Raw genomic sequence first — 22,350 nt, forward strand, 5'->3', positions numbered from 1 at the left:
TGGAAAGGACTCTGCCAGTTTAGCTAACCCCTCCTATTATTGAAGGAAGACACAGAGGTTCAGAGAAGAGTAAGATTTCAAGATTTCTGAAAGTAGTTGATAGGCAGCAGAGCCAAAAGCACAAAAAGCTGTGACCTTTGAAGCAGTTTGTATGCATGGAACAGTTTTAACGTTGCAGATGTGTGATACGGTTTTTCCTTGGGGGCAGTTAGAGTAATTTTTAACCCAAAATCACTGGAAACATTTCTTATTTCAAGAAGCTAACCTAATGTGCTAAGGTTTTTTTGTTTTCTATTTTCATCCTCCTTATTAGCCTGGACATTTTGATAAACATAACTGATATTACATAGTACTTTTCAATTTCACCAACATTTTATGTTTTACATTCTCCCGTGACTCTCAGAACAACCTTGTCAGATAAGGAAATGCTACTCTTAACAGATGAGGAAACTGAGGCTAATTTGTTCAGATCATGTAAACACAGTGGGTAGCAGAGCCACATTTGGACCCAGACCATTCCACTCCAGAACCTTTGTCCTGTCTGCTCTGTCCAGCTTTACACAGTTGGAAGTTGCTACTCTCAAGGTGCACACTACTAAGCCTGGCTAGTTTTTTCATATTTTATTTGTAGAGACAGGGTTTCGCCATGTGTCTCCCTGGCTGGTCTTGAACTCCTGGGCTCAAGAAATCTGCCCACCTTGCCTCCCAAAATGCTGGGATTACAGGCATGAGCATTGCACCCAGCCCACTGGTTTGTTTTTAATAATATTTTGCTTTGAGTTTTTTTAAGAAGAATCTTTGATACTATCATATTATTATCAAAACTGAACAAGTCTTCTCTTCCCGCCCCTCTTTTCATATGAATGTGTTTTGAAGGTTTTTTTCATTGAGCTGATTTTTTATTTGCCATGTGTGTCCAGGAAGATGGCAGCTGTGTGAGCAGTAGGTTGGCAGAGCACTCAGGTGGAGACGGAGAGGAGACCTAGGCAGTTCCACTTAGTTCCTGGGCCAGCTCCTCATACTTCACATGGCAATTCTGTTGTCCTTTGTTTCAGCTGGAGAACAAACTTTGTTCAGTCTTGCCCCAAATGAGAAGTTCTAGGCAGTTAGGTATTTGGCAAGGTTTAAAATATAAAGTTGAATTTCTAAGCAAGTTTGAAGAGTATGTGCAATACACATCTTCTGATTTTGTGTTGTTACATGTCTTCAGGGGCTTGGTATCTTCAAGTGATGAAGGTTTTAAAGGCAACCTGGACTAGACTATAAAACTTGACCCTCTGATACTAATAAAAAATGCACAGTCATCAAATGGTGTTCTTACTCCATTTTTTCACTGTTCCAATATCCCATTTTGAGAATTTATTCTTACCTTTTTTACCTAGGTCGAACTGGAAGGTACACCCTTATAGAGAAATGGAGAGATACTGAAAGACACCTAGCACCTCATGAAAATCCTATCATATCCTTAAACAAATGGGGGCAATATGCTAGTGATGTTCAGCTCATTCTACGACGAACCGGGCCATCTCTCAGTGAGCGACCCACTTCAGACAGTGTGGCTCGAATTCCTGAAAGAACTTTATATAGACAGAGTCTGCCCCCGTTAGCTAAACTGAGGCCTCAGATTGACAAATCAATCAAAAGGAGAGAACCCAAAAGGAAATCGTTAACATTTACAGGAGGTGCCAAAGGATTAATGGACATTTTTGGAAAAGGTAAAGAAACTGAGTTTAAGCAAAAGGTGCTGAATAACTGCAAAACAACAGCAGATGAGTTGAAGAAGCTGATCCGTCTGCAGACAGAGAAGCTTCAATCCATTGAGAAACAGCTGGAATCTAATGAAATAGAAATACGATTTTGGGAGCAAAAGTATAATTCCAACCTTGAAGAGGAAATTGTCCGTCTAGAGCAAAAGATCAAAAGAAATGATGTAGAAATCGAGGAGGAAGAATTTTGGGAAAATGAATTACAGATTGAACAGGAAAATGAAAAACAGCTTAAGGATCAACTTCAAGAAATAAGACAGAAAATAACAGAATGTGAAAACAAATTAAAGGACTATTTGGCACAGATCCAGACTATGGAAAGTGGTCTGGAAGCAGAAAAATTACAACGGGAAGTTCAGGAGGCACAGGTCAATGAGGAAGAGGTTAAAGGAAAGATTGGTAAGGTCAAAGGGGAAATTGACATTCAAGGCCAGCAGAGTCTGAGGTTAGAGAATGGCATTAAAGCTGTGGAAAGATCTCTTGGACAAGCCACCAAACGCTTACAGGTAAGGACACTTTGATAAACAGGACACTTGGCCCATTTAAAAGAATTAATATCTTCTTGGAATCTTCTTTTCATAATTGTCAGTTTTTCCTTATATTCAAAGAATTAGAAACCCAGCCTTGTTTAAAAGTTTTGTCGAATTCTTGTGACTTGTATCTGAGTGAGCTTAGATGTGAGATCAGAATAAAGATGAGAGCGATAGCCACATGGATCCTTCTCCATGGACGAGCCTTTTCTTAACTGTGGCTGTTGTAGCATTAGATAATGGGATGTAATGGACACTAATGATGAGATAGTAAATCTCACCTTCTCCTTTCAGAGATAGGGAAATCAGTGCCAAAAGAGCTGTCAACTGATTGGTTGGCCAGGATTGTTGTGGCTAGCTGACTGCTTATCACTTCTCCGTGTTGCCAGCCAATCTCAGCTTCTTTCCTGACACGTAAACTGCCCCCAGCCCTTCTCCCCTCTCCACAGTACCCTCCTTTGCTTTCCTGAGAAGGGGACAGAGATTTCTCTCTGATTTTCCTCCTTTTTCTAATTCACATCCAAGAAAATTTCTATTTTGCCACGTAACTACTCAAGTTACATTTCTTCGATACCCGTTTTTGAAAAGACCCTGTGATTGTGTTGCAGAAATTGCAAAGATGTATCAGTCTCTATCAGATGAAATGAGGAAGACATATAATTGATTATAATATGGCCGTTTATATTTAAATTATGATTAATAAAGTAATTAAAAATATTAAGTAATTTAAAATTCTGTTTTTTCAGTCACACATGGTCACATTTCAAGTGCCCCGTAGCACATCTGGCTGCTCTGCTGGCCATGTAGACACAGAAGATTTCCACCATTGGAGGAAGTTCTGTTGGACTGTGCTGGTTTAAAGCTTACTATTCAAAGTGTAGTCCATGCCAGGCAGCTTCAGTGTACACTTGTAAGAAATTCAGAACCTACATTGAAACAGGATGCCGAAGTAGTACCTGTGTACAGTGAGGTTTGAGAAGAGCTGCTTTAGAACATCAACAATTCCACAATCAGAGAAAGCTGAGGTCTTAGGAAGAACTGATGTGATCTCCCTTCTCTGTCACTATCTGCAGTAAGAGTTAAAACTACCACCAAAATTTTGAAGATCAAGAATTTCTCATGCCGTAGAAGGTTGTCAGCCTCTGATTTGTCAGTATTTTACTGTTGGGATTCATTCTGACCTTTAACAAAGGTACAAGTGGAAGTTGTGTTGCTTTTGATATCACTTGCAGGAAACACCAACTTACCACAGTCATTACTAGTAAATCCCTCTACCCACTGAAAAAATGTCTGATAATCAAATATTGGTATATCCTCAAGTACCCCCTACACCCAAATCAGTGAAGAAAACAACTGTTCACTTCTAATCTCTTCCCAACCCCTACCAAATCCTTGAGATCCACCCAGCCTGGGTAGAGCCAGGGTACTTTTATATACAGTAAAGAAAAATGAAAACTGTTTAAATAATAGGATGCCCTTCCTTGATTTTACAGCTTTTCAACTGTCCAAACTTGATCTCCTCCTTTAGGGCTCTGTAGTTCTAAGATCTTTGTCAAGGATTAAAAATCCCATAGTAAGAATCTTGTGGGAATCTTGCTTTCTTCATGCTATAAGATAAATCTCAATAATGTATCCAAGAAAATTGAAACAGCTTACAAAAAACCAGAATTCTAAATCCATGGACCAAATTACAATTAACTTTGTAGTCATATGTTAATATGTAAATTTATGATCAGTTTAGCAAGATTGCTGTAACACAGAGATGGGTAAAAACGTGTGGGTTTTTTTTCTTTTTATGTTCCAACAATGAGTTTATAGGCTGAGAAACCGGTTTTGGTTTTTGTTTTTAATGAAAGTTTATAGAAATATATTTATTTCATAAGGGTACATAATAGTTTCCCAGAGGAAAGCATCACATTTAAGAGGACAGACTAAAGAAACTATTGTTTTCCCTGAGCTTATTTCTTGGCCTATACCACAGAGTGAAAGTGACCTCTTTAGCCCATTGTATCAATATAAACCAGATCTGTTAAATGTGCTTTTATGAAAGCAGATATCCCACATTTAACCCCTGTAGCAGATAGATTGTCACTGTCTTGCACTGTTCAATAGTGAATCCTCAAATTTAAAATAATAATTTCCATCTAGGACAAAGAACAAGAACTGGAGCAGTTGACTAAGGAGCTGCGGCAAGTCAATCTCCAGCAGTTCATCCAGCAGACCGGGACAAAAGTTACCGTTCTGCCAGCGGAGCCCATTGAAATAGAGGCCTCACATGCAGACATTGAAAGGGGTGAGGTGTTGCTAAATATGGTTTATTTTCCCTTTATTCTCACTGCTTAATTTTTTTGTTTTTGTTTCTGTTCTTTGAGACAGTGTCTTACTCTGTTACCAAGGCTGGAATGCCACTGGTATAACCACAGCTTACTGCAGCCTCAGCCTCCTGGGCTCAGGTGATCCTCCTACCTCAGCCTTCTGGGAAGCCAGGGCTGCAGGTGCATGCCACCACACTTGGCTGATTTTCTTTTCTTGTATTTTTTGTAGTGATGGGGTTTCACCATGTTGCCCAGACTGGTCTCAAACTCTTGAGCTCAAGCAATCTGCCTCCCTCAGCTTCCCAAAGTCCTGGAATCACAGGCATGAACCAGCATCCCTAGCCATCTGCTTACCTTTGAATAAACTGCTTGTATTCAGTTAAAATATTACCCCAGCATTTATAGATAATTTTTAAGTGGGACACTTAAAAAGTCTTTTTTTTTTTTTTAACATATTTCCCATTTCCGGAGGAAAACCAGTAAATTTAGGTTGTTTATTTACTTAGGTGAGTATGTAATCAGCAAATGTCATATCATTAGTTTTAAATTGCTTTATTAAAAAATGTTTTTCTGAAGTATGTATGAGTCATAGTCTGTTAATTTGGATTTTTGCTTCCCTCTCTATGTTCGTTAATGCCCCTTCTTTCCTTCCATTTCTTCTAAAAGTTATTATTAATTTGTGCTGATATTTAAAAGATAATTCCAAATCTGCATATGCATATGGTGTGAACAACCAAGAAAAGCAAAGATATTCACCTTTTATAAAGATCATTCACTGTTCGAATCACCAAAAACTAATTTATCAAATAGACTTCAACCTGAGAGGGTTTGAGCCTTTCCTCCCAGCCCAGGGCACACAGGGGATTGCAGTTATTGCTCTGTGTGGTTTTCTCTTTCGGGTTCTTCGGGGCAGGAAGGAGTCTAATTTTTTATATTGCTAAGTACTCCAAGTTGACCAGTTCATCAAGTGGCTTTCTTTGTTTCCTATTTAGAGGCAACATTCCAGTCTGGGTCCCTGAAGCGACCTGGTTCATCTCGGCAGCTCCCCAGTAATCTCCGCATTCTGCAGAATCCTATCTCATCTGGTTTTAATCCTGAAGGCATATATGTATGACATTACCTACCTGTCTTTAGGGGGGAGACCCAACAGAGGTACCAAGGACAGTAAACTTCCTTTTTGATTTGTGCCAATGATGAACAGAGGATCTATCCCACAAGCCGCTGTATGTTTTTTCTCTTCTAAATTGCATACCATTTGGAGCCATACCCTGTGCACTGATGCTAAAGAACAAAGAAACTGTGTTTTCACACATCAACAGTGTTGATATTTTTGTCCAGCAGCTGTAATGCAAAGCCTTCCTTTTTTGTAGCATTTTGAGAGCTTTAGGAAAGTGTTATATAGTGTGTACGTAAATAAACCATGACTTAAGTAAGAATGAAGAAAAATTTGTGACTGGCTTAGTTTAATTTATTTCATGGAATCAGTTGATGTATGAATGTTGATGTTTTAATATTTTTTATTAAGACTTATCCTGTGACAGACTTATGTTACATATTATGTGATTATGACTATGTGCATGTTGCCAGACTCCATCCATGCATTGCTGATTTACACTACACAAGTATCCTAGGGTGCTCCACCATCGAAACTAACTCCAGAAGAACCCACTTGCATTCATTTTGTGTCCTAGCCATTGCTTAATTAGGTGAAATAATTCAGGGGTTTTTAAAATCTGGAATTTAGTCTTTCCATTACAGTATTTCCAAATATATGTGTGGCCACGTAGCATAACAGAAATTTTTCATGAGGTAAATTGTATGTATAAAACATTTGCAGTGTTTCAGACACTGTTGAACAAAAATGTAATTATTAAGTGTGTATCCATACAGGCATGGGGTTTCCTGATACATTATGTCTTCTGTTTCTGCCCTGCCTTATTATTTACATTCTGGATCTTCAGAACTGATTTAACATGTAAGTTATAGATATCTGAGGGCTGGATTGATCCACTTCAGGAACATTGCTTTTTAAGTGATGTATTTTAAAATAACCCGCTTCATATGTATGATCTATTGGTGTACACACCATGGGTAAATTATTCCTCATACATAATTTACTCTGTATATTATGGACCCTTGTGGTTTCTTCCAGTCACTTAGGTGGAAAGGAGATTAAACTTAGGTACATATTAGCAAGGAAATAAAGTCAAATTCAGCATATGTTTTTATTTTTAGGCTTGACTTTTACCAGACACTAATCTCCATTTGTACATATGTTGTTTTATTTGTAAAACCAAAAATGAATCAACACATTTTTCATGAGTAGTGACTTAAGATTTACAAGTAATATTTAGACAGATTGATTCAGATACCACTTAGCCATTCTTACATTCCCTCTGGTCAGATTTGGTACAGTATTATTAAGACTTTAATCTGAAATTTAAAGTAGTTTTAATTCTGAAGAAATTACATCCTCTGTATTATTTACATGCAACAAAATAAAAGTGGATTGATATGGTAATGCTTGGTAACAATAGAGATATGTCTTATGCATGAAAGCAACTTTGGATGTTTTAACACATTTGACTTATTTTTGGTTTAGTGAATGCTGAGAATGCTGCTCTACTTAGGTTTCTTATGAAAAATTTTAAGAATGACTATGAGACTGTATAGAAGCTTCTAGAGAACTGAAAGTAATAATGCAGAGTTGCCTTTCTAGTGCAGCTTAGTGGCGGACCTCAACTGAAGATACAATTTTCTTTGGGTTCTTGGAGTTATCAATTGATCTTGCCATTATATTACTTTGCAAATAACTTAAGAAGTAAATGATTCTTACCCAAATAACCACAACCTGTACACATTTGCTCACAATTTATGATAGTTAATTTCTATCTACCTGTATTTAAAATTAGGATGATTAAAAATTAAAATAATTTATAGCTTTTGTGACAGTAATGATTTACATATGCTCAATAAATGCCTTATTTTTTCAAAAGTCATTCTATATGAAGTAATTTTGTTGTTCAGAGAAATCGAGATCTTATTCACAAAGAAAAACATTTTATAAATTGATCACATTTTATTTAAATCAAAATGTTAAACTGGAGGCAGTATTAAACTTTGTAATTAGAAATTGCAGAGATGCCTTGGCATACCATGAAAAACACAGTCAATATCTGACTAATTATAAATTGTTACCAGAATTAACCTAGTAACTTTACAGAAGGACAAGCAGCATTCTAGCAACTTGTAGTAGTCCTGAGTTCCCAGCTTAGCCTCTCTGACAACTTCTTTAGAATCTCCAAGCTGCCAAATAATCTTCATAGACCTAATTACAAGTTAAAAATAATTTCCTAGATGAGGAAAGTATAGAAATGTGAATATGATGAGTACATTAAGAAGCTATACTTTTTAATTAGTTATATTACTTCTGGAAGCACATATCTAAGGAACATTTTCTAAGTCAGAGGGAAAAAACTCGTTTTCATAGAAACATCTGAAGATATTTTAGTATATTTGTGATCATTTTTATCTATTGCAGATACAAATGAGTTAATAAGTGCCATATCTTGGATACATTTTGGAGGGGTAGTGGGCAATGGTATACAAAAATACCAAATATAAAATTTTCCTCTGGGGGAATATTCAGGTTCTAAATACTAAATTAGATTACAATATTTTGTGTTTTTTAAAAAAAAAAATCATAGTGCAATGTGTTTTATTGTGATTTTCTACAATTATTAGATACATTTAAAGATCTTTTTATCTTACCAAGAAATAATTTAGAATAGCATTGGTCTATTTGACTTTTTGAGTGTCTGTCATCTTCAGAGAATGGCCCATAGTGTGTCGCCTATGGACATAGTATCCATAGTCCTTTTGTTGCCCTTCTGAGATATTTGGGTTTGATAACATTTGGGTTTTTGTCTTAATGCACAGGGGCTTTTTATAATATGAGACTTCAATCGGTATTAATAGGAGTTACCCACTTAATTATCCCAGTCATCGATGAGCAATCATCAATTCCTGTAGTTCAAATTAGTCATAATTAAGAGCTACAGCAAGACTGACAGAGTAAAAACTATATAAATACAGTAAAAAAAAAAAAAAAAAAATTTCTGGTGTGAAATATGAAGTATAGCAGTATGTAACAAGAACATGTAAGCACTTGCTTCCACAGCATAAATGTAATTTACACCTGCATTAAAGGATAATTTTCTCTGTGAATAAGAGCAAAATGGTTTTTAGAGAAACAAACTGTTCATTTGAAGCCAGTTATGTGAACATCTTCCAAGATAGAACTGTAATGGATTGAGGAAATAACACAGAAAAGACAAAAACTTTTGATTTCAGGCATGTAAAGTGTGTGGGCAGATGGACAGTTCCCGTTGTGCATTGCCTTTTATAAATTGAGCCTTAATTTATATGTAAATAACCATGCTGTGTTCACATCCCTCTTCTACCTAAAGTTGTCTTTATTGGTTTATATTGTATTAAAATTAGCTCGTAAGTATTACTTTTATATTATGTTCATTTTTTTAAGTTGCATGTTTATACTATTTGCTACAGTATTTTTAAGTTTGGGGTGAAGGCCATCAGCTGTATCAAAAAGACAAAACAATCACTATTTATTCAGTATTGCTGCTTTACATCTCCAGAATAAGCTTTCGATGCCAGGGCAGTGACTGCCTGAAAGCTGCAGGAGCTCTTTTCAATGCATTTTATATATTTTTAGAAACCAAATAAATGTAGAAAACTATTTAGTATACTAATTATATTAAACCAGCAGAAACATAAAGGCAATAAAGTATATACATATATATGGGGGGAGGGGGAAGATTAAAAATAGATTTACAGCCAGACATGGTGATAGCCCTAAATGTACTTGTCAATATGTTTTTCTTTATTGACCCTAGGAGGATTTGAGTTGCTGCAGCTTTAAACAGAAAATTGCCATGTTCACTAATTGTGAGCACATAAATATGCTTTTAGTACTGCTTTGCTTATGTACAAATACATCTGTAATATGTATTATATGTAATTATTCTTTCCTTTGACTTTCATTTTAAATGTGTATTTTCTGATTATTATGAGCTGTAAAACAAAGAAATCAATATTGGATATTCTCCCAAATAATAAATTTTCAGGATTCATTGGGGCATTACAGTTGTCAGTTTGTTTTTTACGTCCTTTAGATTTTTAAATACAATTGTATTTCCTTTAAAAGATGTCAAAGAGAACAGGGGCACATATCACTACACAAAATTACATTTTTCATGTATACTTAAAGAATCATCTATTGCTTAAAAGGTAGCTTCATCAAAGTAAAACAGAATTAAGAAACTAATTATGCCTTTTACTTCAAAAGTAAAGAAAAAATATCTTAATCTCTGTATTCCCAGATCTCCCTAAATCCGTGAGAGGAAGAGAACTAACCTTTTAGTCCCTACTGTGTGCCAAGTGCAATATGGGGTACTTGTCACACTTTAAACATTCATAGCCATCCAAGGGACTGCTCCCAAATCACGCAACTCCTAAGTAGCTGACACAGCAGTTGCACTTAGATCCTTCAGACCTCAGGGCACTTTTCTGTATTCCATGATACTGTATTCCATGGTAGAGATGCATGAGCTTTACAGTGCCAGTTTCTGCATTTTAACCACTTTTTAATGTGGAAGTATTTAAACTGACATATTTATAGGAATATTTTTATAAGAAGTTAAACCTTTACTTAGAAATTATACATGGAGACCGGGCATTGTGGCTCACGCCTGTAATCCCAGCACTTTGGGAGGCCCAGGCAGGCAGATCATCTGAGGTCAGGAGTTCAAGACCAGCCTGGCTAACATGGTGAAACCCAGTCTCTACTAAAAGTACAAAAATTAGCTGGGCGTGGTGGTGCACCTGTTATCCTAGCTACTCAGAAGGCTGAGGTAAGAGAATCACTTGAACCCGGAGGCAGAGGTGGCAGTGAGCTGAGATCGTGCCACTGCACTCCAGCCTGGGCAACGAGAAAGACTCTGTCTCAAAAAAAGAAAAAAAAAAATATGCATGGGAATAGTATTACGTTATAAAAGCAAAGATAAAATGATAAAGTCATTCAGAATACCAATTATATGTCCTAGTTTGGGGGACTTTTAAAATTTTAATTATTCATCCTGTCCTTTAAAATCTTGTTTTGTTAATAGCAGTGCAAGAAATAGGAACTACTGTTAAGTCTTCACTCACCGCCCACTCCTCGTATGTGTGCTATGTCCATTTGGAAAGACCAGTGGCGTCCTATAAGATGGGCATAAATATGCGGATGCGTTTATGCTTTCCACAGACATTTAGTGAGCTCCTATTTTTGTCTGGACACTGGGCTGAGATGTGTATATTTCTTTTCTTTCTACCTCATGGTGGTTTACTGTCCTTTTTTTTTTTTTTTTTTTTTTTGAGACAGAGTCTCACACTGTCACCCGGGCTAGAGTGCAATGGCAAGATCTCAGCTCACTGCAACCTCCACCTTCTGGGTTCAATGGATTCTTCTGCCTCAGCCTCCCAAGTACCTGGAATTAAGGCACCCACCACCATGCCCAGCTAATTTTTTATTTTTTTAATAGAGATGGGGTTTCACTATGTTGGCCAGGCTAGTCTTGAACTCTTGACCTTGTGATCTGACCACCTTGGCCTCCCACGTGCTGGGATTATAGTCGTGAGCCAGCACACCCAGCCAGTTTACAGTCTTTATAGAAATGACAACTTCAGTACAACATGTTAAGAACCACTAAAGAGACAAGGATTGAGTGTCATGGAGACAAGCACATTAGGAGATGTTTACCCTAGCCCAACGTGTTGGAAGATCTGGAGAAGGTAATATAAAACAGAAGGGCTGTCTGGTGGAGCTGTAGCCAGACACTGAAGAGGGAGGGACAAGAGAGACGGTAGGTAGGCATCTGATCGTGAGGGGCCTTGATTGCCATGGTAAAGAATTTGGACTCTATCCTGAGAGCCACAGGTAAGTTTTAAGCATGGAAATTAAATGGTTAGCATGTTAGGAAGATAATTCTGACTGGATATGTGAAGAACTGACTGGAGAAGGGTCAAGATTAGAGGCCAGAAAGACTACTTAAAAGGCCTGTAGGAGTCCAGGCCAGAGATGATGGTACCTGAACTAAGAAAGCAGTTTATCATGTAACACATTTTTATTGAGCACCTTCTTTGAGCCAGGAAGAAGGAGAACTAAGCAGATTATAGACATCCTAAGTAGAAAATAAGAAAGATACCAGGTGTTTCCCACTTATCCACAGCCTTAAAGGGTGGTGGAAATGATGCTGTGGGTCTCTCAATGGGTAGTCATAGATAATCTGCTCTTTGTGCCGGTGAGCAAGGGGTTGGCACAGGAGCAAGAAAAAAGAATAAAAACATGGAGAATAGAATATGTATTCAAGAGGTGGGCCTTCAAATGGGCTGCTTTCTCCTTGTAGAGTGTTTTTGCAGTGTTCCCTGTGAGAAGGACATGGATTTGGGAGAAGTGCTCTTCTTTGCACCAGTTTAGCCATCTGAGTCTGGTCATTTAGTATGTTGGAATCCTGTTTTCCCAGCATTATACTTGACTGTGCGTTCTATATCCACTGCTCTCTTTTATCTGCCATGTGTTTGTATTCAAGCTGATAGAGGGCCTGCCTGACATGGTCCAGAATGAAGGAAGTGAAGAAGGTGGACAATACAAATTCCGTGTATGCAAAGCCAATATTTACAAGTCTCCTGCAACTGCTGGAAGTGTGAAGATCAAATAAACGAATTGGAATACTTAGTAAAAAAAATATTTTTAGGCATAAAGCAAATGATAGACACTTTAAGCAAATAACAATTAGCAATAGTCGCCACACAAAGGGAGGCTGGGGAGAGCAGGGAGGCAGCATGCACACCTGTTCACTCAGCCAAGGGAGGGGCTCTCCAGACAAGCCACTGTGACAGTCATTGGGCACAGCCACAAACTGCTCCTACGTCACCCCACCAACGCCAGCCTGCTACATCTGAAACCTTCGGGGCCACACCATCCCAGCCCACCTCGACAAGCTAAAAAGGCCTCCTTTTGCTTGAGCCAAAGTAGATTTCCTTGTAATTTCTTTCTTTAGGGCCACATAGAAGAAACAATTTCCCATCAATACAACAGCACTTCAGGTACTTGGGAACATCTGCAAGGCTACATATTCCCAAAACTTTCAAATCGTACAGTCTTCGCTCTCCTCTCTCCTGAACATGCTCTACACCAATCCTGAATGTGGCAGCCAGGACTGATCGCAACACCCTCTTCAAAGTAGGAACCTGGCTCATTGTTAGGAGTCAGGCTAAAGCCAAACTGGTTTGGTTGGCTGTTTTTTAGGAACTTCATCTTACTGGATCATTGAACTGACAGTTCATTAAAATCCACTTTTTCACATCTTCTACTGCGCAATCTTCCATAGCTATTATGTTTGTAATTGAGTTTCAGAATGCATATGCAGGGTCAAACTTTATTAAAATACTTATCTCTAAAACCTCTGAAATAATAAAGAAGGAAGATGTGGGCTTCAATGCCAGGTCAAAATCGAGGATAATTTTGTTGATGGCAGAGTTCTACAGAAGCATACAGGAAGTGATAACTGGGTAAATCTGGGAAGACTCTGATGAGGAGGTGAATTGGGCTTTTGGAGAGTAAACAGGTTTTCACTGAGTCATATTTATTGAATGCCTACTATGTAGTAGACACTGGAGATAAAGCAGTGAACGGCAAAAACCAAATCCCTGCCCACGCGGAGTTAATGTCCTAAAGAGGAAGACAGATGATGAACAAAGAAGCAAAAATTAGTATCTTCAATTGTGATAAGAATTAAGGAGAAAAAAGCAGCAAAGAGGGACAGAAAGTGCTTGTGACTTCATACAGGTAGCTTGAGAAGGCCTCTCTTAAAAGATGGCCTTGGAGTAAAGGCGAAGCAAGTGTGGGCAGGCCATGCAGAAATGAAGAGGATTAATCCAGGCCACATAACCCACATCAGGCTTCAGTGAGAGAGGTTTGAGAAGCCTGGGAGGCCTCTGGAGTCCAGCTTTCTGTTTCTAAGCAACTGATTTGGAATACATAGGCCTTTTTCTGGCTGCAAGCCAGTAACCCCTTCCAAGTACTCACTTGATCAGTCTTCTCAGGTCTAACATAGTACAGGAAGAAGATATTTTAAATATATTAAACAAATGTTTAAAATCTGTATTGAATTACCCTTGATTCTTACCAAATTAAAATTAAATTCATAGGTAAGATGTCCTTCTGTGAATAGACACAAATATACACAAACTTGTTTAGCCTATCTCCCAAAATAGTAGTAACAAATAACCATCGGGTCTAAAGGTGTTTTCTTTTGCTACACATCCTCCTCCAGATTTAATAACATCTTTAAATCTACAGATACGTATTTTTAAAATTCAGGACATTAAACAAAAGCAAGCCATTGTCAGGTACTCTTTTGCAAAGTTAAATGAATATTTCTAGAAGGCTAAAAAAAAAGGGGGGGGGGTTCTAACCAAAAAGGACAGAGATGCAAACTGAAGATAGTAATTGAGATCATGATTATATATAGAAAAACAAATTCACCAACCTCAACTCTTTTTTGTAGTTGTCTGTTTCCTCTGTTTTATCTAGGAATATCATTCCTGAGAATATCCTTCTTTCTCATAAGCAAGAGTGTAAAGATTAGATATCACACCAAAAGTTCAGGTAACAGAAGCAAAAATGAGCAGATTAGACTACATCAAACCCAAAAGTTTCTGCACAAAAAGGGAAACAATCATTAAAATGAAAAGGCAGACTGTACATTTGGAGAAAATATTTGCAAACCATTATCTGGTAAGGGTTTAATATCCAAAATATATAAGGAACTCACAGAAGTTAACAGAAAACAAATAATCCAATTAAAAATGGGCAAAGGGGCCAGGTGAGGTGGCTCACGCCTGTCATCCCAGCACTTTGGGAGGCCGAGGCGGGTGGATCACAAGGTCAGGAGATAGAGACCATCCTGGCTAACACGGTGAAACCTCATCTATACTGAAAATGTAAAAATTCAGCCAGGCAAGGTGGCACGCACCTGTAATCCCAGCTACTTGGGAGGCTGAGGCAGGAGAATCACTTGGACCTGGGAGGCAGAGGGTGCAGTGAGCCAAGATTGCACCACTGCACTCTAGCCTGGGCAACAGAGTGAGACTCTGTCTCAAAAAAGATAGAGAGAGAGAGAGAGAGAGAGAGAGAGAAAGACCAAATGATGTGAATAGATATTCTTCCAAAGAAGACATAAAAACAGCCAACGAGTATGTGAAAAAGTGCTCAACATCACTGATCAGCAGGGAAATGCAAATCAATGCCACAATGAGATACTACCTGTTAGGTTACACCTGCTATTATCAAAAAGATAAGAGATAGCAAGTGTTGGCAAGAGTCTGGAGAAAAGGGAAGCTTTGTATACTATTGGTGGAAATGTAAATCAGTATGGCTATTGTGGAAAACAGTATATAATCTCAAAAAATTAAAACTCCCATACAACCTAGCAGCCCCTGTGCTGAATAGACACCCAAAGGAAATGGAATAATCATCTTGTAGAGCTATCTGCACTCCATGTTCATTAAAGAATTATTCACAATAGCCAAGACTCAACCCCAGTGACCATCAATGGACAATTAAATTATATATATATATATCACATATATTCAATTATTCAGTCTTAAAAAAGGAGATACTGCCTGTGATAGCATGGATAAACCTGGAGAACATTATGCTAAGTGAAATAGGCCAGACACAGAAAAAACTATACTTCATGGTCTCACTTACATGTGAAATTTTTAAGTCAAATACATAGAAAAAGAGAGTAAAACAGTGGTTACCAGGGCTGAAGGGATTGGAAGATAGGGAGCTACAGGGCAAAGGGTACAAAGTTGCAGTTATGTAGGATGAATCAATCTACAGAGCTAATGCACTGCAGGAAGACTATAGTTAATAATATTGTATTATACATTGAAAATTTGCTGAGAGAGTAGGTTTTAGGTGATCTTACCCCTCCCCACACACACATATGCACAAAGGTAGCTCTGGAAGGTTGTAGATATGTTAATTTGCTTACCTATAAGTAATAGGTTCATTATATGTATATTAAAACATCATGTTGCACACTTTAAATATATACAGTTTTTTTAGGAAAAATAAATTGTCAAGATAAGTCACGTATTGTGTATTATGATGGTTAAATAAGAACAAACTGGTTCCCATAAAACAGGTTTTCAAGAATTTGCCCAGTCTTCCATTGGAAGCTTCACGTACCACATGGCAGAGGCAAACGCTCCAGGAGTATTTGCTTAGAGAAAACCCTGTGAAGAGTTCATCTACTGTTTTCTCTAAATCTTCCAAATTTATTTGGTGTCCGAGGTCCTGGCAAGAGAGATAAGGTCATATAGAAATGGCAATATAGCAATTCTAGTGGTTTACTTGAGAGTCAAATTAGAGAATCTGGTGGTATTCAATAAGAAATAAAGGGTTTATTCTGCTTTTGAGACATGTATTAGTCTGCTTTCACACTCGAAAAGATACTGTCTGAGACTGAGTAATTTATATACAAAAGAGGTTTAATTGACAGTTCCTCATGGCTAATAGAGCCTCAGAAAACTTACAAAGGGGAAGTAAGCACTTTCTTCACAAGGAGGCAGGAGAAACAGAGAGAGAGCAAAGGGAGAAGCGCCACTTTTAAACCATCAGATCTTGCAACAACTCCTTTACTATCACAAGAACAGCATGGGGAAGCTGCCCCCATAGTCCAATCACCTCCCACCAGACCCTCCCTTGATCTGTGGGGATTACAATTTGAGAAGAGATTTGGGTGGGGACATAGAGCCAAACCCTATCATTTCACCCATAGCCCCTCCCAAATCTCATGTCCTTTTCACATTTCAAAAGCAATCATGCCTCCCCAACAGTCCCCCAAAGTCTTAACTCATTCCAGCATTAATTCAAAAGTCCACAGTCCAAAGTCTCATCTGAGACAAGTCAAGTCCCTTCTGCCTATGAGCCTGTAAAATCAAGAACAAGTTTGATACTTCCAAGATACAATGGGGATATAGGCATTGGGTAAATGTTCCCATTCCACATTGGAGAAATTGGCCAAAACAAAGGGCCACAGGCCCCATGCAAGTCCAAAACCCAGCAGGGCAGTCATTAAATCTTAAAGCTCCAAAATCATCTTCTTTGACTCCATGCCTCACTTCCAGGGCATGCTGATGCAAGAAGTAACCTCCCAAAACCTTGGGCAACTCTTCCCTGTGGCTCTGCAGGGTACAGCCTTCATAGCTACTTTCCCAGGTTGATGTTGAGCGCCTGCAACTTTTCCAAGCACACCAGGCAAGCTGTTGTCTACCATCCTGGGGACTGGAGGATGGTGGCCCTCTTCTCACAGCTCCACTGAGCAGTGCTCTGTTGGGGACTCTGTGGGGGCTCCAACGCCACATTTCCCCTCTGCTTTTCCCTAGTAGAGTGTCTCCATGAGGGTTCTGCTCCTGCAGCAGACTTCTGTGTGGCTGGACTGGCCTCCTCCCCTCAAGGCTCTCTCATGGTGGCAGGGTGTTCTTGCACATGAGACTGCATGTTGCTCTTAAGGACAGATTCTGCATGGAGAGGAGGCCTCTGTGTCTCCAATCCTCATGCCTGCCCTACTGGTTTTAGCTCACATGATGAAAGGGGCAAACAAGCTCCCTTGGGCAACCCCATGACACAACCACCTCCCAGAAAGGCCTCACCTCTTAACACCATCACTTATGGAACTAGGATTTCAACAGATGAATCTGGGGTGACACAAACATTCAGATCATAGCAGTCACTATCTAACAACAGGTGGATGGGACATTTGTCTAAACTGAATTGTACTTAGGTCACAGGATCATATGAGGACAAATTTAACCAATGTCTTTTTTAGTTTTTAGTTTCTTTTGTTTTGGTTTTAGCAACTCTAGATTTTCTAGAGACTGTCAACATTTCCTTTCTTTGCTCTCCAGCCCCCATGCCCAGAAAGAAAAGAAGATTATTAGGGAGTCAAATATCTGGCCTCTTCTTACCTCTTAAGGTAGTAAATTGCGTTTTGCATGCAGGTGGTTTTGCGTAAATGAAGAGAATTTTGAGAAGGAGTAGACTGCCCTGCAGACAATGCTTATGTTTTAAAGATAATAAACCAGAACAAAGAAATGAATAAGCTACATTGGACTGGAGAAGTGAGGGTTGAATAGGGAAGTAAGACACCACCTGGAGACAGAGACAGTTTTGCTCAAGGCAGAGTGGATGAGGGTTGCAAAGCCATTTGCACAGTGCTTCTGAGGCATCAGGGCAGCCTGGGGGAGTTTCCCATCCTGAGCTTGCCTGGAGTGTTTGTGTGTATGAGTGTACATGTGCATGCGTGTGCGTGTGTGTGTGTGTATGTGTGTGTGTGTGTGGAGGTAGGAGAACAGAGCTCCTGGCTCCAACAGCTACCTTTGAATGCTTCTCCCTAAACAAGGGCTGAGAACCAGACCCCTTGCCTTTTCCCATGAATTATATTAGCTCAGGGGTTCTCGTGCCATCCAAAGATGGGGACATAAGGAGAACAGGGAAAATGCCAAAAATTAACCAATACTGTATTTAAGAAAAAGAATACATATAATATTTAACTTTGGGTGTTGAGGAGCAATGCATGCCTATTTCATTTAGCTTCTGGTGTACCCTCTATTGCCAGAGTTGCTTCATTTCTGATAAATTTTTATTGGAAGTGGTTTCCAATAGGTTGACTTCACATTTGTTTAAACTCCTCATTTCCTGACTCTGTCAGGTACTTTAAGAGAAAGCAAATAGTAAATCAGAAAGTAGAAAGGGGTCTGGAGGCCCAGCAGTTCTAAAGCATCTTTATTCCATAATAGCCATTCAACACTGGGCAAAGCATTGAGTCTTTCTGGGCCTTGGTTTCCACTTTTGTAAAATGAAGAGCTAAGATGAGTTCATTTCTGTCTTTTCCAGCTCTAGCACTCCACAATTCTTCAGTATGTATTAAAGATTTGAAAATCATGCAGATGGAGAACAGAAATCACAAACATGCCTGTAACTTAAATTTGTCAGTCAATTCAATCTCTTCAACGTGAAGCACTGTCCACAGTATGGGCAGCCAAGGAAACAGAACAATGAAGAGGTACCAGATGGAAGAAAGGTCAGTAACTGTCCACATAGCTCCCTAGTGCAGGGATCCAGTGTCCCCACTGTGCGGCTGGACTGGCCTCCTCCCCCCACGGCTCTCTCATGGCGGCAGGGTGTTTGTGCGCATCAGGCTGCCTGCTGCTCTTAAGGACTGATCCTGCCTTGAGAGGTCTCTGTGTCTCCAATTCTCATGCCTGCCCTACTGGTTTTAGCTAAAAGTCTTACCTAACAACCTCCCTTCCCTCTCCACCAGATTAGGTTCATCTATTAAATGCTCATAGCATTCTTTGCTTTCTCTCACACTGTTAGGTAATTACACAGTGATTTTTCTGGTTATATGATACCTATCTTTGCTATGCTGTAAGCAGCACAAGGGCAGGGATGGTGTCTATTTTGTTCACCCCTCAATTCCTAGAACCTATTACAGGCCCTGGCATATAATATGCCTTCAGTAAATTTGAATTCAATGAAAAGGCGAATGCATGAGTCCCATCTTACATATAAGAAGACAAAGACTCTTTCCCCAAGTCAAATGACTCACAAGTGAGGCAACAGAAACACGAATTGATTCTCACCGGCTCCACAGCCTATCCATTCTCCATCCCTGGTGGCTGCCTCGTCTGTCTCCTAGACTTCAGTCTCCCGGCAATAACACTGGTACTAGAGGAGGCTGAGAGGGAGAAGCAGGAACAGAGATAAGGACACATTGATGTGACCTGGTCCCTTGTAACATGTCTTCCCCGTGTTTGTTCACCGGTGCTCAGTATACGCTTCATGAGTAGGCACGTGGACCTACTCGGAAGAAGACTGCCTCTTTGCAGAGGGTCTTAACATATGGCTCCGTGGCCTTTTCTCCATGAAAGGAACTAGGTACTGAAGCATTCAGCACTATGACTTCTCACCTGTCATTTACCTTCATGCATGCCATGGATTCCAGTACATAAACACTCACGCTGGAGACATATGGTATGTGTATTTCTCCAGGGGACTCAATTCAGAATCACCTCTCCTTCCTGAGGCAGCAATTCCATCTCTGTCCCAGATACTTGGACTATGTAACCTATGGCCAGCCTTTGATCCACCCACGTGAAGCTGCAGGTCCATTTCCAAAGCCCAGATGTCCTTTGCCTTCATTTCCTCTCTCTTGCCTGGAGCTACATTCCTCAACATGCACACTCCATCTGCGGCATCTGCTTACCTCCATCTCTCTTCCATGGCCACAGCTCCTTCTTATTTGACTTTTTTTTTTCAAAAATCCATAAAGCATAATATCTCTCATTTAAGATAAACAGAATAAACACATTTTTTGTCCAAACAAAAATTAATTTAGCTGCCTTTCTTCACCTTACAATGTCATCAAAGCAAATTCTCAGAGATTGAATGGCTCAAAGTACTTCATAATGATTCTTTTCCTGATTTGTTCTGTTCATCATAACTCAGAGAAAATGCATTCCTGATAGCCTTTCCTCAACCTCCATTGACCATTTATTTAGAAAAAGCTTAACATTCTCTAAACCAGTTTGCAGTGCAGAAACTGTAGAAAGAGCTGAATGGTTGCTTGTGTGGAGAAAAATCGTTCCTTCTGCTCAAACTGCCATGGCATTCTCCAATTTTCTGACAGAGCAGGATTAAAGAGGGTCTCTCCCAGGATTACACACTGCACAACAGCATGAGCTCTCTTCGCCTGGTCATCCTATGCCCTCTGCAGGAGGACTCTGTTTTGGCTGTACTGTATCAAGAGCACCCTGAAGTTATGCTGTTTCAATCTTTACAAAATCAGAACCTGATTTTGTGACATGGCTGGCCATGTAAATACATTTTCCTTCGATGGAAGCTTTAGTGGATTTTGCATCATTCCTACTGGTCCTTATAAAGAAACAAGATTCTACCTAACAACTATTAAAAGCACTATATAATTGGACTGTAAGTCCAAACTGTGTAGATTGGACTACACAGTTCCAGGATGTGGAGTTAGAAAGCATCCTGGAACTGTGCAGTCTAATCCCTGCCCTACCTCTGCACAAGCAACTTACATGAAGCTGAGGCAATCATGTTAAGAATTAAGTTCATTTGCCACACGTACATAACAGAAGCCACATTTTGTGTACAAAGGTCATGTTCTTTGCCTTAACTTATTTGTTCATGTCAGTGACTATAGATTCAGTGTTTTGGGATAGAGAAGGAATAAAAAGGAGGTAGCTGCACATTAACTTCTAAAGGTACAGGAACATTTCCCCTTAGCCTAAGTTTACAAGGTCAAGGGTTTGTCTGTCTTTGCATTAAAGAGGATCTCTCCCAGGATTACACACTGCACAACAGTGTTAATATTACCTGTTATCAGCTCCCAAATTCCCATCTGTTTAAAGTTTAGGGTTTGTTTCCATGCCACTAACTATCACTAAAAAAAGTCTATCTATACCAAGAAACCCTGGTGCTTGAAGGACTTTCAAATTTGGGAGAGGGGGGAAGTTCTGATAGGAATATTCATATTCTGATTTTAATTTACCTTAAGAAAAATTTTTGGTATATATAATTAGTTACCGTCTCGTTTTCCTTTTGTTCTGGATCTTCACCCCAAGTCTGTCTTTTTATTTGATCCCCCATATTGAAGGGAAAACATTTGGAGCAGGCTAGGTGAAAGCACAGAAAGAGCTGTGGGGAAAATAAACCAGGTCGTAGGCCTAATTTTCTGCTGTAGTAAGGAGCAGAAAATTAGGCCTACGACCTGGTTTATTTTCCCCACAGCTCTTTCTATGTCTTCACCTAGCCTGCCCATGAAATGTTTTTTTCAAGGCCACATAGTAAGTAGCAAAAAATTAGCATGATCTGTAAAATAAAAGGGCTGGTCATGATGACGTCTAAAATTTCTTCCAGTTCTGAATATTATTACTTCATGCTTACTCCTAGGTCACCCTTCCCAGTGAGTATTTACTGCTTTTTAATGTTTCTTTTCTTTTTATTTATTTTTTTTTCTGAAACAGGCCCAGAAGATATACTGCTTTTTTCTTTTCTTTTCTTAAGAAGTCTTACATATTAGTGGTAGTTCTTACTATGTCTTTTGTGGGTTTTGAGGGTCACATTGATGTCTCTGTTGTATTTGCTATATTCTCTTAAACAGAGAACAGTAGAGATCTTTCATGAAAGACAATGACATAGTCATTATTATTATTATTATTATTGAGATGGAGTTTTGCTCTTGTTGCCCAGGCTGGAGTGTAATGGGAAGATCTCAGCTCACCACAACCTCCACCTCCTGGGTTCAAGCAATTCTCCTGTCTCAGTCTCCCAATTAGCTGGGATCATAAGCGTGTGCCACTGGGCCCAGCTAATTTTGTATTTTTTGTAGAGAAGGGGTTTCACCATGTTGGCCAGACTGATCTCAAAATCCCAAACTCAGGTGATCTGGCTGCCTCGGCCTCCCAAAGCGCTGGGATTATAGGCATGGGCCACGACGTCCAGCCTGTGGTCATATTTTTAAATTTCAGTAAAGTAGTTTTTTTACTGTCCCCTTCCCAAATTATTTATAACTTATATAG

The 22,350-nt window shown here is 39.2% G+C and overlaps 1 protein-coding gene across 1 annotated transcript in view; it reads left to right on the plus strand.

Moving 5' to 3' along the window:
• The window catches only part of RASSF8 (Ras association domain family member 8), a 112,085-nt gene extending 102,313 nt beyond the window's left edge, over positions 1 to 9,772 (plus strand). The window contains exons 3-5 of the mRNA XM_039472344.2: positions 1,383 to 2,272; positions 4,445 to 4,589; positions 5,604 to 9,772. Coding sequence (XP_039328278.1) covers positions 1,383 to 2,272; positions 4,445 to 4,589; positions 5,604 to 5,725 — 1,157 coding nt within the window. The 3' untranslated portion in view covers positions 5,726 to 9,772. The remainder of the gene's footprint in view (positions 1 to 1,382; positions 2,273 to 4,444; positions 4,590 to 5,603) is intronic.
• Positions 9,773 to 22,350: the final 12,578 nt, after the last annotated feature.

The sequence above is a fragment of the Saimiri boliviensis genome, chromosome 7, assembly GCF_048565385.1.
Source record: "Saimiri boliviensis isolate mSaiBol1 chromosome 7, mSaiBol1.pri, whole genome shotgun sequence".
Taxonomy (NCBI): Eukaryota; Metazoa; Chordata; class Mammalia; order Primates; family Cebidae; genus Saimiri; species Saimiri boliviensis.